We start from the raw sequence: 13,882 nt of genomic DNA, 5'->3' as shown, positions 1-13,882 counted from the left end.
TATTTCCTCTACCCTCCTCCTCTTCTTTTCCTTGCAGAGTGTTGAGGCGGCACTGAAGCAAAAGGGCCACGCGGTGAAGACGATACAATGGAGCCTGAACGTGGTGCAAGCTGTTTCTAAGGACGGCCCCTGCCTCTTCCCCTACTCGGATCTAAGGAAAAATGGCCAAGCCTCTGGCTATTAGTAGCCCAGCGGCTATTTGGCCTGAGGCGAAGCCAGAGGGCCTGGAGGACCCGTCTGCCTGCCTGCCTGCCCCTCTGCACTCTCTCAGAGCAGCTGCTGCAGCTTTGCAGCCACTTCTGGGTCTGAAAAAAACACGAACTTGTTGCAGCTGGATCCCTCTATCACATATTTCTTTTTCTCGGGGAGACAGACAGACAGACAGACAGACAGACAGACAGAGAGTGAGATGTGTTTACAAGAGCAATGCTATACTGTGGAAGAACTGAGCCAAAAACCAGCCCTTGCTTTTGCTGAAGCCTGAGAGTGCAGGACGGGCCTTCGCCTCTTTCACCAGCTCCTAGCACCTTCTGTCCAGGCTATGCGTCGAGATCCAAGGAAGATGGGCAGCCTTGCAAGGAAGAGAAGCTGGCATGAGTGTGTGGCAGACAAGAGAAAACCATTTGCCAGCATTTGCTGCTCTGTGAAAGATCTGCATTGTGGCGGCGGCAGCAGCTGGTGGTAAAGGACCTGCCTGAGGATATTTTCTGCAGGCAGGCAGGCAGTGAGGCCCTTCCCCGGATAATGTGATGGTTGTGGCTCCTCAGAGGAGGAGCCAGCCTGCAGATTTCAGGATGCCAGAGGCTGCAAAGTGCTGGGGACGAAGCTTGCCTCATCAGCCCACAGCCGGAAAATGAAAAACGCCTCTTTGACCCTTTGGCAGCAAACTCCCAAGAGCGGACACTTGGTAGACTCTTTCCCTGTGTGGGATCACAAGTGCTTTGTGTGAAGAGAGAGCTGCTCAACGCAACAGCTGCACCAGGTAGTGGCTCCTAGAGCAGTCAAGATCAGCAGCTCCAAATTGTGTTTGTGTTTAGGGGTGTGTGTGCAGAGGGCATTGTTGATGCCAAGCCAGGAGCTTCATTCAGCAAAAGGACAGCTGCGCAGGATTTGTGTTTTCTTCTTTGTGCAAGTTTGACGTGCAGAGTTCTATATTTTTTAATAAATGAATTGTCTCCTTTTATATATAGTCCAAATCTCTGGGTTCCTAGCTCAAACTCTTGCCTACCCCCTGCCCCAATTTTACCACCCCCACATCCGGACTTACTGTAGACCAAGAGGGACTGGAGTGGGAGGGCACCCTCATTGCTTGGATTCAATTTTGCTGTTTCTGAAACTGCCCCTGATAAGGTGTCAGGCTTCAGGGACTCGGCTCCCTCTCCTTTGGCAGTAGATAAGCAGAACAAAGAGAAAGGAGTCTCTTACCAGTTAAGAGATTTTAATGAACACAGCGAGAGAACAACGCATCTATTCTTCAGAATGAAGGTGCTCCCAATTAAGGTTTTCACCCACTTCTCCCCTGGTCATCCACATCACTTCCACGTCCTGCAACCTGATCTCGCAACCACTGTGCCTTATGTGCGGCCACCTTATCTGGCCTCCTTGACCTTGGGCTGGTCAGATGGACGCTTTCCAGCAACACTGAGTCTGTTAACTCTCTCTTTCCCAGTTCTTCCTCTCCTAACTGTTCACCCCCCCCAGTTCTTCCCAACTTCTGTCTTCTGAACTATGTCCCTCTGCAAACCACTGCTCCAAATCTATACTGTCCCACTGCTCCTGGGAAGATTCAGGATCCTGATTAGGAGCAGGGGGAGGGAGAGGCTCCCACCATTTCTCCTCAGGCCTGCACGGTCCTTGACAAGGATGGAGAGGGTGGCGTTTCTCAAACTTTTGGGGGCAGGGCATCACAGGCCATTTCTTCTGGATTTGATGCATACACCTTCCGATGCAGCAAAATATGTACAAAAACATTTCGGGGAGGCCACCATTAACTGTGAGCCACCCCAGGTGTAGTGAGGCCATTCTTTCTTCAGGCGTTAAACTGAGACCCGGCTAACCTTAAAAGCTTTTGCCATCTTTACACAAGCCTTCTTCATTATTAAAGTCAAAAAAATGGTTTTCAGCTGAGTTGCCCACAGTGTTCCAGCTCTCTAGTTGACAGCCCCAGTCCCACTAAAAACAAAAACCTTCTTCACAATGCTCTTGGCTTTGATGGGCCTCTTTAAGTTTTCCCAAATGAAACAGCTGCTGCTGTTTCTGCAGTCTTATTTTTTTTATAGAACAGTAGAAGGAGAACAGACGCTTGGGACTAAAGAAAAGAAAATTCCAAGTAAAATATTCATTTTTATTGTTAGAAGTTTGGCCAAAGACAGCTTGTCATCCTCCTCCAGATGACTTTGCAAGGGGGCAGGATCTAACCCTTTGGCATTGTCAACATTCCCAGATATTCCCACTGGGGGGGGGGGGAATCCACATATCAAGGCATTTTGGTTTGAAAGCTGTAACCGTCCAACACTAAGAACAAAACAACATTTTACTAAATGTGGTGGACTAAGATTATACCTGAGAACCAGTTAAAATTTTTTTAATTACCCTAATTTTTAAAAACCCCTGATGTTTGGCAGAGTGTTTACTTCCTGAACCAGCAGCTGAAGATTCTCTCCACTTCTGTTAATGCTTTTCAGTTTCTGAACGCATCAAAATCCACCACAGTTCAACGATCGCTCAGTCAACTCAGGCAGACCAGTTTAAATGCTGTTTTTTGTAAGATGTGAGACATTGCAGCTGAGGTGACTGTTCTCATTGCAATCCTTTCCCCCCTTCGCTCCTAAGTTAATCAGGAAGACCCTCAAATCCATCCTATTTATTTGGTGAAGATATCTGACAGGCCAGACAATGGTTTAATTGTGGTGATGAGAGGAATGAGGAAGAAGATAACCCTCTCTGCCTCTCATAGATCTTTCCTCAAGTGAACCATTTCAGACCAGGGCAATTCTCAGAACATCATCCTCATGCAAGCAGGTCCTTTCGTGATGGCTTTCTCCATTCGTCATAACCAATATATGAATTTCCTCTAATGCCATGATGACTGGGGCAGTATAGATCAATGGTTGGAGGTTACTTCCTGGTTCTGAAACATCTCAGAGGCATGGGATTTGCTGTTGATGTGTGATCCACCACAACATAGTACAGGTGGGCTTGTTTCAGTAGGTCGCCAGAAGAAACTGATTGATCTGCAATTATGTCCGTGATCCATCCAAACTTGGAGCCAGTTTAGTATCCTGCAGGGACTCCCCCCTTCCGAGAGTCTGAGGCAGCTGACCAGCCTTCTTCTGTCCGCAGGATGGCCTGGACCACAGCTCCCCTGCTGGTCCTCTGAATCTCGTGTCCTCTCTTCTTCAATCCATCTTCTATTTCCTGGACACAGAAAGCAGATAAACACACTCACCAAGAATCTGATTTGACTCCTCTCCCCCTTCCCCGCCCAGCGGCCCTCTCTGTTGCCGGCAGTGGCTGAGCCTTGCCTTCCTCAAGATGGCAGCCTCCAGATGTTCTGGACTCAGAATCAAAAGGCCATGCTGGCCAGCAGGGGATGATGGGAGTTGTAGTCAGGAACACCTGAAGGGCACCAGGTTGCGGAATGCAAGGCTAGCAGGTGCCTCTGTGGTCAGAGAGCCCTCTCTCTCATCCTAGGTGTGCAAGAGGATCTCCCTCAGCTCAAGAGGGTCTCAAGTGGGGGGGCGCAGGGGCGAGGGGTGGTCTGCTTCGGACCTTGGAGAGCGCCAGCCAGGTTGTGCTGGGCTGGCACTTTTTGACTTCTGTGCAATGCACATACGTCATTTATTTATTCAACAATCTATAATGTAATTCAATATATTTTGTATAATAATAATGATAATAATTTATATATTTAATCAACAAAAACCTCTAAGTGGTTCACATATAAAGCTCTTGACACTTGAGGTGTATGTTTTTAGGCCCTTCCTTGCTTTTATGGTTGCAAGTTGTTTTAAATTGTTTTAAATATTGTCTGCTTTAGGACCTTATAATAATAATACACAATAAAATATTAATTAAAATATCAATAAAATCAGACTATATATATATATATATTGCTGATTTTATTTTGATACCTTTTATGTCTATACGTTTTAGACACATAATGTATCAAAATAAAACCAGCAATATAGATATAGATGCATAGTAAAATTGTATATTTGTGCATGTGGAATAGCCTCTTCCCCTGCACCCATCTTCCTGGGCATCTGGTAACGGTAGAGTGCCTTGGCCTATGGAGGTTCCATGGCCTCTCGAAAAAACCTAGAATCATCTAAGATGGTGGCCACCTCTATACTGTTCATTCACTGTGCATGGTGTGAGCAAATGCACGCCGGCAAATGGGCAGGCCAGAATTGGGGCGTCGAATGGCAACCTTTACCTCCTACCTTAAACCTGCAACTACACTGCTATAGTCTGTGAATTTTCTTAAAGCGAGCAATATCTGGTCAGCCCTGAAAGCAGAAGCAGGCAAGGGCCGTCGTAGCAGCTGCTTTGAATGCAGAAGGTTCCAATTTCAATCTGCCGTTGCAGCATCTCCAGGTAAGGGCTGAGACTATCTCCTGTCTGAAACCGGTGCTGCCTATCAGTGTGGACAGTGCTGAGCTGGATGAACCCCAGTGGCTGGACTCAATGGCCCAAGGCAGCTTCCTGAGCAGACCTGATGTTCTCAGTTCTTCATTCCCACCCTTCCCCTCTGCCAGGCAGACCGACCTGCTCCACCTCATTCTCTAGGACGGTGAGGGAAGGGAAGAGCTGGTTATGGATGCGAGGCTCCTCCACCGCCTCCTTAATGTTGTAGCCAAACCAGAGGGAGCGGAGAATGGTCTGGATGAGGAGAAAAAACAAGGCACCCGATGTAGAGCACGAAGACACGCAAACGCACAACCGTTCCTAGAATGTGGACTCAAAGCAGCTCTCTGCCCTGTGTGGGAGACCCTCCCCTCATCCACCTCCACAACACGCCCAGCAAAGGCACTTCAAGATGGCCCCAACCAGGCCAACCAGGCTATTTCCTTTCCCACCCTCCATTTTCTTTTACTCAAAAGAGCTCAAAATGGTGCACCACCTTCTCCCTTGAGGGGGACTGGCCCCCAAGCCACTCAGAGAACTTCATGGGCAGCTGGGGGCTGGAACTGGGACCTCACCAACTCCTAACCTGACGTCCTACTCATGCTGACTCTACCCTAAGGCAATTGAGCCTTCACAGAGCCCTCCCACAGAGCTAGAAGGAGAGGTGATTTTAATCGCTAATGCCTTGCACCATCATGAGAGACATGACCCCACCACCACCCCATGTCTTAATCCCCTTGGCTTCCAGACTAGGCCTCTTCTTCCTCTCATCCATAGTTCTGGGGGAGCAGGGTCTCCTCTGCTGCAGGCCTTGTGGCTGCGATGGACCGCCCAGGGTCCTCCCCTTGCTCCTAAACCTGTTTGGCTTCTCCTCAGCCCACCAACAACCAACCATTGCTGTCGCTGTGGTGATCTTTGTTCCTCCAGAAGCACCGACCACCATCTGGACCTTGTTCTCCTTATCCACTAGGATAGACGGACACATGGAAGAAAAAGGACGCTTCCCTGTCAGGGAGGTGAGCAGTTAGATGGGCATTCCCAGGCCTCGGCCTTGCTAAAAAGCCCACTTACCCACCAGACTTTAGCAGGAAAGGTGGAGGTGGAGGAGACTCGGTGCTGGTGTGGGCCAGAGGGGGTTTGCAGTGTCCTTCAGCCAAGGAAGAGGGGAGGCAGAGAGGAAGCAGCCTGCCCCTTGGGCAGGACCACCAGCCAAGCTCTTGCCTCGAGAGTTGGCCAGAATGCAAAACCCCCAAGAGAGACACCCCAGAGGCCTTACCTGGGGCAATGAAGTTCGCCACAGACGGGTGGACCCCAAAGCCGTTGACGATGTGTGGGGAGCTGAAGTCATCCATCTCGTCATTGAACAGGATGCCGCTCACCGGAGAAAGGACGTCTGAGCCAAAGCTGAGCCGGACAAGAAAGACAACGTCATGTCCACTGGTGGTGGAAGCAGGAAACATGGGCTCCAGAAAGAGAGCTACCTCAGACAGAAGCTTGTGGCCAAGGAGAGCCTAAAGAGACACATGTGGTCTAAACCACTGAGCCTCTTGGGCTTGCCGATCAGAAATTCGGCGGTTCGAATCTGCGCGACGGGGTGAGCTCCCTTTGCTCTGCCTCAGCTTTTGCCAACCTAGCAGTTCAAAAGCATGCCAGTGCAAGTAGTTAAATAGGTACCACTGCGGCGGGAAGGTAAACAGTGTTTCTCTGTGCTCTGGTTTCCATCACAGTGTTCTGTTGCACCAGAAGCGGTTTAGTCATGCTGGCCACATGACCCGGAAAGCTGTCTGTGGACAAAGCCGGCTCCCTTGGCCTAAAAGCGAGATGAGTGCCGCAACCCCATAGTCACCTGTGACTGGACTTAACCGCCATGGGGTCCTTTTTACCTTACCAGCATCACCACCTCACACACAGCAGTTTGGGACACCTGCGCACAAAATGTGTGCTTCTGAGCAGCCCATGCGCCAAAGAGGTCCATGTGCCAGGGAACCGGGCCTGCGTCTGGTCCCTCCTCTGGGCTCTTTGGCAGAGTCACCAAACCTGTAGGATGGTGCTTCCCAAACCTTTTCAGGCCACTGTCCCTTTGGTTCCATAAACTCATCCCCTGTGCCCCCTACCCTCCTGCACTCCACTGCTGCCCTCTTGCCTCTTAGTCCCTCTCCCCAGGTATTCACCCCCCACCCCAGGGAGCAGCATTACACAATTTGGGAACCACTGCTCTAGATGATGGAGGAACAGCCCATGGCAAGGAGGACTCCTTAGCTACCGTTCATGCCTGGGCCTTAAAAACAGCTCTTGCTCCCATCCTTTTGTAGTTACGAATGTAAGTCCAAAGCTAAGGCTCATATATATATATATATATATATATATATATATATATATATATGTATGTCAGGGGCTCGGGAGCAGGAGCACAGGGGAGAGAGGAAATGGAGAGCGAAGGGGAAGAATCCGAGGGCAGCGTAGGGGAGTATGACAGTGACCCGAGAGATTCCATGAGCTTCTCCAGCGAATCAGAAGATTCCCAGAAGGGGGCGCCGATGGTCAGGGCAAGGGGGGTCCCAGGGGGGACGCACCAGAAACAAGGAGCCAGCGGGGACCCCCAAAGCAGCAGCGGGGGATCAGGACCAGTTTCCCCACCAGAGCGTAGTGGGGGGGAAGAGTCACATGTGTCAGGACCAGCGTCTCCTCCAGCGGGGAGAGAAGATGAGTCAGGGCTGACCACGCCTCCATCGGAGAGTGGGGGAACGGAGGGGAGGTCAGTTGCAGCTAGCCTCCCCGAAGGGGGAAGCAGTGACAGCAGCAGTGAAACGGTCAGGAGGAAAGTTGCCGGCTGGGCGCACGCGCCAAGTTCAAATGTACAGGCGCGAGGGACAGCAGGAGACCCGGATTGGGAACCAGCTCCTAAAGCCCGCCGGAGAGAGGGGGAAGACTCAGGGGAATCAGCGTCAGAAGAGTCTAGAAAGGGCGAGACCCCGACGGACAGGCGGAACCAGAGGAGGAAAGAGCAGAGGAAGAGGTGGAGCAAGGCTAGAGTCTTAAACTGGTGTCTGGGGGGGGGAGGAGATTCAGACGGAGCTTCAGCGGTCTAGAGTTTGAGACGTAGAGCTGCACACTGCGGCTGTGGAAGTGAAACTGAACTTCAATAAAGACTTTCGTACTTAACAACGAAGCGGCATTGGTCCTTTGTGAGCTGGGATCTCGGGCAGCTCTGACAATATATATATATACATATATATATATATACATATATATATATATATATATATATATATATATATATATATATATGTATATGTATATGTATATGTATATGTATATGAAAAGGAAGACATTAGTATCTCAGAAATGCTGGGAAAGTTTAACGTTCGTTATCAGGTTATACTGATTTCTCCAATGAAAATAGGGACGTCCTATTCCATAATAAGAATTTTATTATTTATACCCCGCTCATCTGACTGGGTTGCCCCAGCCACACTGGGCAGCTTCCAACACATATAAAATATAATAAAACATAAAATATTAAAAAAACTTCACTATACAGTGGTACCTTGGTTTAAGTACAGCTTAGTTTATGAACAACTTGGATTAAGAACGCTGCAAACCTGGAAGTAGGTGTTTAGGTTTGTGAACTTTGCCTTGGAAGCAGAACGTGTGTCACTTCCTGTTGAGTGTGTTCCATTTGTAAATTGAGTCACCCACTGCTATGGGAAAGCACGCTTTGGTTTAAGAACGCTTTGGTTTAAGAACGGACTTCTGGAACGGATTAAGTTCATAAACCAAGTACCACTGTACGGGGCTGCCTTCAGAGGTCTTCTAAAGGTTGTATAGTTACTTAGGTCCTTAGCTTGGGGGTCACATAACTCCATGACCAATAAAAATAGGGACGGCCTACCATACCCTCCAACATTTATCTGATTAAAATAGGGATGGCCTAAGGGAAAGCTGGACATTCTGGGATTAAATCAGAAACCGGAACGGCTTCTGTAAATCTGCGACTGTCCCTGGAAAATAGAGACACTTTGAGAGTCTGTAAACATTCATCCTTTCCAGCATCTCTAAGATAAACTATTCCTTCTTCCTCTTCTTTACATCATTGGATGCTTCCTGTTTTGTGTGCTACAAACATTCCTCCTGCATGGGAAAGGATTGGATGCTTAGAAAAAGAGGCTCCTATGAGCACCTGCAAACACTCAAGAGCCCGTGATAAGTTTTACAAAATGAACAGAAGCGCCTCTGTCCTTGGAAGCAGGTTTGCAGAGAGGGGAGAGAAACCTGGCTTTGATCCGAGTACCTAGAGGGTCTGATTCTTCAGGAAAGTACAAATGGTTTGTGTTTGTTTGGCTGGGTTAGGTTGGGTTTGATTTCTCCACCACCAATATAACCCAGTGCTGACACCATGTGGAAAATGTTCCATCTGCAACTGCTGTTGGTGAAAGATGTAACGGGCAAGATTTTCCTCCAAAACCATAGAATCGTGGAATTGTAACAGTTGGAAGGGGTGGGACCCAAAGGGTCTTCTGGTCCCAGTAAGGGGACCAGTTCTCCTCCTCACTGCTCCTGACCCAAAGAGAGCTCCTGCGTCTTTAACAATTCTGTGAAGATCAGAATTCTTCCAGGTGAAGTATTTTCTCCCAGACATGGAGCTGCAGTCAGTGCCGGATTTTGTTGTTGTTTAGTCGTGTCTGACTCTTTGTGACCCCATGGACCAGAGCACGCCAGGCACTTCTGTCTTCCACTGCCTCCCGCAGTTTGGTCAAACTCATGCTGGTAGCTTCGAGAACACTGTCCAACCATCTCGTCCTCTGTCGTCCCCTTCTCCTTGTGCCCTCCATCTTTCCAGGGAGTCTTCTCTTCTCATGAGGTGGCCAAAGTATTGGAGCCTCAGCTTCAGGATCTGTCCTTCCAGTGAGCACTCAGGGCTGATTTCCTTAAGGATTTACGTATAACCTAATCAAACTATAGCTTCGGGCCCCATTCACTTGGGAGCCCCCCAAAAAATTAAAGGGAAAAAAATTGGATGTACATTTCCAAAATATAAGATAAAAAAACAAATAAAATAAAACCTACATACAGCAACAGTGTTTTGTGTTGTGTATGGACTTGTTAGGTCCATAAATTACCATGTAGCATATATTCAACACAAAAAACAGCAGCAATTTGTTGTTGACAAAGGACAGCTGGACGTATAAAGGGTCCCATTACCTTCAGTAGCTTAGGGCCTCATCAAACCTAAATCCAGCCCTGGCTGCAGTGACAGCCAATTCTAGCCTAAAGGAGGCAGTGGACAACTCTTTGCTGAGGGAAAAAAAAACCTTCTCCAGGACAATATAGGGCCAGTCTCCATACTGTATCATTGTCTAAGGTACATATCAGATTGAGGTTTTTCTGGATAATGTGGATTAACTAGATCAGGGGTTTGCAGGAGTCCACAAGCTTCATTCAAGTTGTGTGTGGATTTGTGGATGAAGGCAGGAGATGGCCCTGAATCCATTGCACTAAATATTTATATTGATTTTTTAACAGTGTTTTAATTGCTTCTCTTACTGTATTATGCAGAATACAACAAAATACACTGTACGAGAAATAAAAGAAGCAATTAAGGTGCAATTTTAAATTGTGCAGTATCTAGGACAACACATTGTTTTGAAACAAAGGTTGGATGGCCCATCTGCTAGGGAATCTTTAGCTGTCATTCATAGATAACCCTTCCAACGCTACAATTCTATGATTCTATTATTACAATAGCAGGCAGAAAAATCATTATGTGGTCCGCCAAGGCCCTCAGCAATGCTAAGTGGTTTTTGGGGATCGGTGGGGAATTTGGGAACCACTGATTTAGATCTAGTTCAGTCCATATCCAGACAGAAACAGCTTTGTTTCCCTTGGATCCTATGGTGAGCGTCTGTGTGTACCCTGGGAAAGCAGTGTAATCCATCAAAGACTGTCATAGAATCACAGAATTATAGAGTTGGAAGGGACATAGAGAATCATCTAGTCCGACCCCCTTGCAATGCAGGAATATTCAGCTGTCCCATACGGGAATCAAACCTGCAACCTTCGCATCATCAGCACCATGGTCTACCCAGCTGAGCTATCCAGGCTCCTCTGAATTAATCCTTCCCCCACAGCCCATTTCAGCAGAAGCCAATTCTCCACTGCAAGTTCCCATCCCAGTCACCATTGGCAGAGTCCCCTACACGGGAAGCAATGCTCAGAGCTCCTACTATTGGTTGATGGTGCTGGTGGCAGCCACAGCGCTCCCATCTGCGGACACCACAGAGATATGGGATGTCCCAGAGTCGTCCGGAGTGTAATATTCTGGCTCGTAGTAGCTGACTTCATGGGTCTCATCAGTGATTTTGGCCCACAGCTTCTTCGAAAAGTGCTCCGAGGTTATGTTTTCGATGATCTGGATGGAAGGAGAGAAAGCAAAGGCAGTGGCGGTTATCGCCAAATCGGGACCTGACTTGGCATTGTGGGATATTTAAAATCCAGTCAAACCAACCATTCATGTTTTGCTAGATGGGCACATGATAGGAGCTGAAGCTCGCAGAGTTTTCCTGTAAGTTCGCTGAAGAGAATTCTGTGAGAGACACTCCCACTGTGCCCTCCTGACATGGGGAGGGCATATCTTTATTTTCTCCTACCTGCCTGGGCACAACCGCTCTTTCCATCTTTCCCCACCATGCCAGCAATGTGAGAATGCCCACTCAGTCAGAGCTCCAAACTCAGACCACGTTTTAAGCTAGACCAGGGGTCAGCAAACTTTTTCAGCAGGGGGCCGGTCCACTGTCCCTCAGACCTTGTGGGGGGCCGGACTATATTTTGGGGGGAAATGAACAAATTCCTATGCCCCACAAATAACCCAGAGATGCATTTTAAATGAAAGGACACATTCTACTCATGTAAAAACACACTGATTCCCGGACCGTCCACGGGCTGGATTTAGAAGGCAATTGGGCCAGATCCGGCCCCCAAGCCTTAGTTTGCCTACCCATCAGCTAGACTTAAGTATGTCTTTGTAATCAACCGCTTTAAGCCCGCCTGAACAAAGCTGCTGTGCCAGTTACTTTTCAGCAAGTATTCTGAGTGAGTAAATGTGTGTGTTTTTTAACAAGACTTGTTTGTGTGGTTATTGTTCTAAGGGTGAGGAAAGAGGGAAATAACAGGAGAATCCAGTCTGCCTCAAAGCAGCCTGTATTGGCTGAAACTAGCCTATCTAAGCTTTCTGTTTTAAGCTGTAAAGGGATGGCACGACGCTGAACTCACAAACGTGAGGAAGGAAGGATAACAGCTCATAAATATATCCTCTCCTAGCTTTGATTCACATCCCAACAGGCAAAACGATTGAAAGCTAGCCCTCTGCCACTGAGCTAAATAAGCCCATTTATTCCTCGGATATTACAGAACAGCGATGGACTTACCCCGGCAATGTTGACAAACGCAGGGTCCCCCAGTAAAGTCCTCTTGGCGTAAGCAAAGCGGAAGGCCTCAACGATGCGGTGGTAAGTCAAGACCTTTTTCTCCAGAGTCTCCACGTCGCTGCGGGCGAAATTAAATTCTGCCAGAGAGAAGCAAAGGTTGGGCATCAGACAGGTGAGCAGAGCTCCTGCCACAGCTGAAGCTGGCAAGGGCACAATTTGAGCCAAACTGGGAGTGTTGGTGTTATGTACTGAAGTTCTCACCCTGGGCCAGCAGGGGGATACTGTAGATAGTTATGCAAATAAGGGATCGAAAGTGACGTTCAGTGATTGGATAGTTTTAGGAAATTGTTACAGTTACGTTGTACTGGAGCTCTATATAAGCAGGCTGGCTGAGCTCTTCAGTTCAGTTCTGTTCTGGCCTGTGAATAAACAAGAGCTGTTTGAAGAATCGCTGTGTCGTCTGATATGTTCACCCACAACCTAACAGTTGGGGTGTTGGGGAGAGAGTCCTTGAGGGAGGGGGCATGGCAGCCAGTCAGCATATCCTCACTTGGCCACGTGCAGTTCTCTGGGCGACCTTGGGCAAACCTAGCTGTCAGGGGACTGCCATCGGAACAGGGGAGAGAGGCAGGGGGGCCGTTGCAATATAGAGAGCCTCCGAAAATCCTGAGGAGCAGTTCCTCTTCCAGCGGTGGGAAAAGCCATACCTCCAGTGGAGAAGAGAGGGAAGGAGCCAGCCAAGTGAGGAAAAGGCTCGAGGATGCTGCTGAGAGGCCCAGCGCCTCACCTTGCCCGGCTGGCTGGCCAGGAGAGACGCACGCCACTTCCGTCACCCAGCTTGCGCAGAGGGGTGAAACGCAAGGAGGGGAGGAGGAGGCTTGGGGTGCCGAAGTTCTTATGTTCGGGGAGAAGCGGAAGGGGCCACTCCCGGATTCTGCAAGTGACTGAGACGGACATGAACTTTGTAGATCTGCGCTGTAAATAGTTTGCACAATAAAACTGTTATGTACTGAAGTTCTCACCCTGGGCCAGCAGGCGGATACTGTAGATAGTTATGCAAATAAGGGATCGAAAGTGACATTCAGTGATTGGATAGTTTTAGAAAATTGTTACAGTTACGTTGTACTGGAACTCTATATAAGCAGGCTGACTGAACCCTTCAGTTCAGTTCTGTTCTGGCCTGTGAATAAACAAGAGCTGTTTGAAGAATCGCTGTGTTGTCTGATATGTTCACCCACAACTTAACAAAAACCTGTAAAAGACAGGTTGGAGTCCTGCCTGGTGACTCACGAGCAACCACCATCAGCATCTGACACTAGCCTACCTCACAGGGTTGTTGAGGAGATTAATTTGAGATGGGGTGGGTGGGAGAACCATGTATGCCACCTTCAGCTCCTTGGGGAGGAAAGGTGGGATATAAATATGACAAACAAGTAGGCATTTTTAAGCCTCTCATGCCTAAAGAGATGGAGAAAGCTTACCTTTCATGATGTTGAGCGCCAGGGCCAGCACAGCACCACTAAAGGGGGCATTGGGTGCAAACATGGTGAGCTCTCCTATGTGGACCTTTAAAGGATTTTCATCTAGAATCGGTGTGTAGTCTCTCAAGTCGTCCAGAGTGATGTTCCCTCCTGGAAGAGAAGATGGGGACAGGGGTCCCAATTGAATAAAATATTTGGGGGACCCAGCCAGATAAGCCCCGCCCCACATAATTGACAACTGGACACGGGGCACGCATGCCATTTGAACAGCAATGCCCATCAACTTTTGGGTGGGGCAAAGGAATCTCAGACCCAAGGAGTTGGCTCCTGTGATCTGGACTGAACCAG

At 48.5% G+C, this 13,882-nt stretch overlaps 2 protein-coding genes across 4 annotated transcripts in view; one reads left to right on the top strand and one right to left on the bottom strand.

Annotated features, from left to right (window-relative positions):
* GGT5 (gamma-glutamyltransferase 5) overlaps positions 1-1,183 on the top strand; it is a 31,788-nt gene extending 30,605 nt beyond the window's left edge. For both annotated transcript variants that reach the window (XM_083590274.1, XM_083590275.1), the window contains exon 12: positions 38-1,183. In XM_083590274.1, the coding sequence (XP_083446400.1) occupies positions 38-184 (147 nt within the window). In that variant the 3' untranslated portion in view covers positions 185-1,183. The remainder of the gene's footprint in view (positions 1-37) is intronic.
* The window catches only part of GGT1 (gamma-glutamyltransferase 1), a 34,701-nt gene continuing 21,197 nt past the window's right edge, over positions 379-13,882 (bottom strand). For both annotated transcript variants that reach the window (XM_083590250.1, XM_083590249.1), the window contains exons 7-13: positions 13,535-13,684; positions 12,054-12,190; positions 10,854-11,038; positions 5,906-6,033; positions 5,522-5,634; positions 4,771-4,884; positions 379-3,417 (exon numbers count right to left, since the gene is read on the bottom strand). In XM_083590250.1, coding sequence (XP_083446376.1) covers positions 3,274-3,417; positions 4,771-4,884; positions 5,522-5,634; positions 5,906-6,033; positions 10,854-11,038; positions 12,054-12,190; positions 13,535-13,684 — 971 coding nt within the window. In that variant the 3' untranslated portion in view covers positions 379-3,273. The remainder of the gene's footprint in view (positions 3,418-4,770; positions 4,885-5,521; positions 5,635-5,905; positions 6,034-10,853; positions 11,039-12,053; positions 12,191-13,534; positions 13,685-13,882) is intronic.

This window comes from Podarcis filfolensis (assembly GCF_964270895.1).
Source record: "Podarcis filfolensis genome assembly, chromosome: 16".
Lineage (NCBI taxonomy): Eukaryota > Metazoa > Chordata > Lepidosauria > Squamata > Lacertidae > Podarcis > Podarcis filfolensis.
Note: the sequence above shows the minus strand (reverse complement) of the source record. Positions and strands in the feature narration are given on the sequence as shown.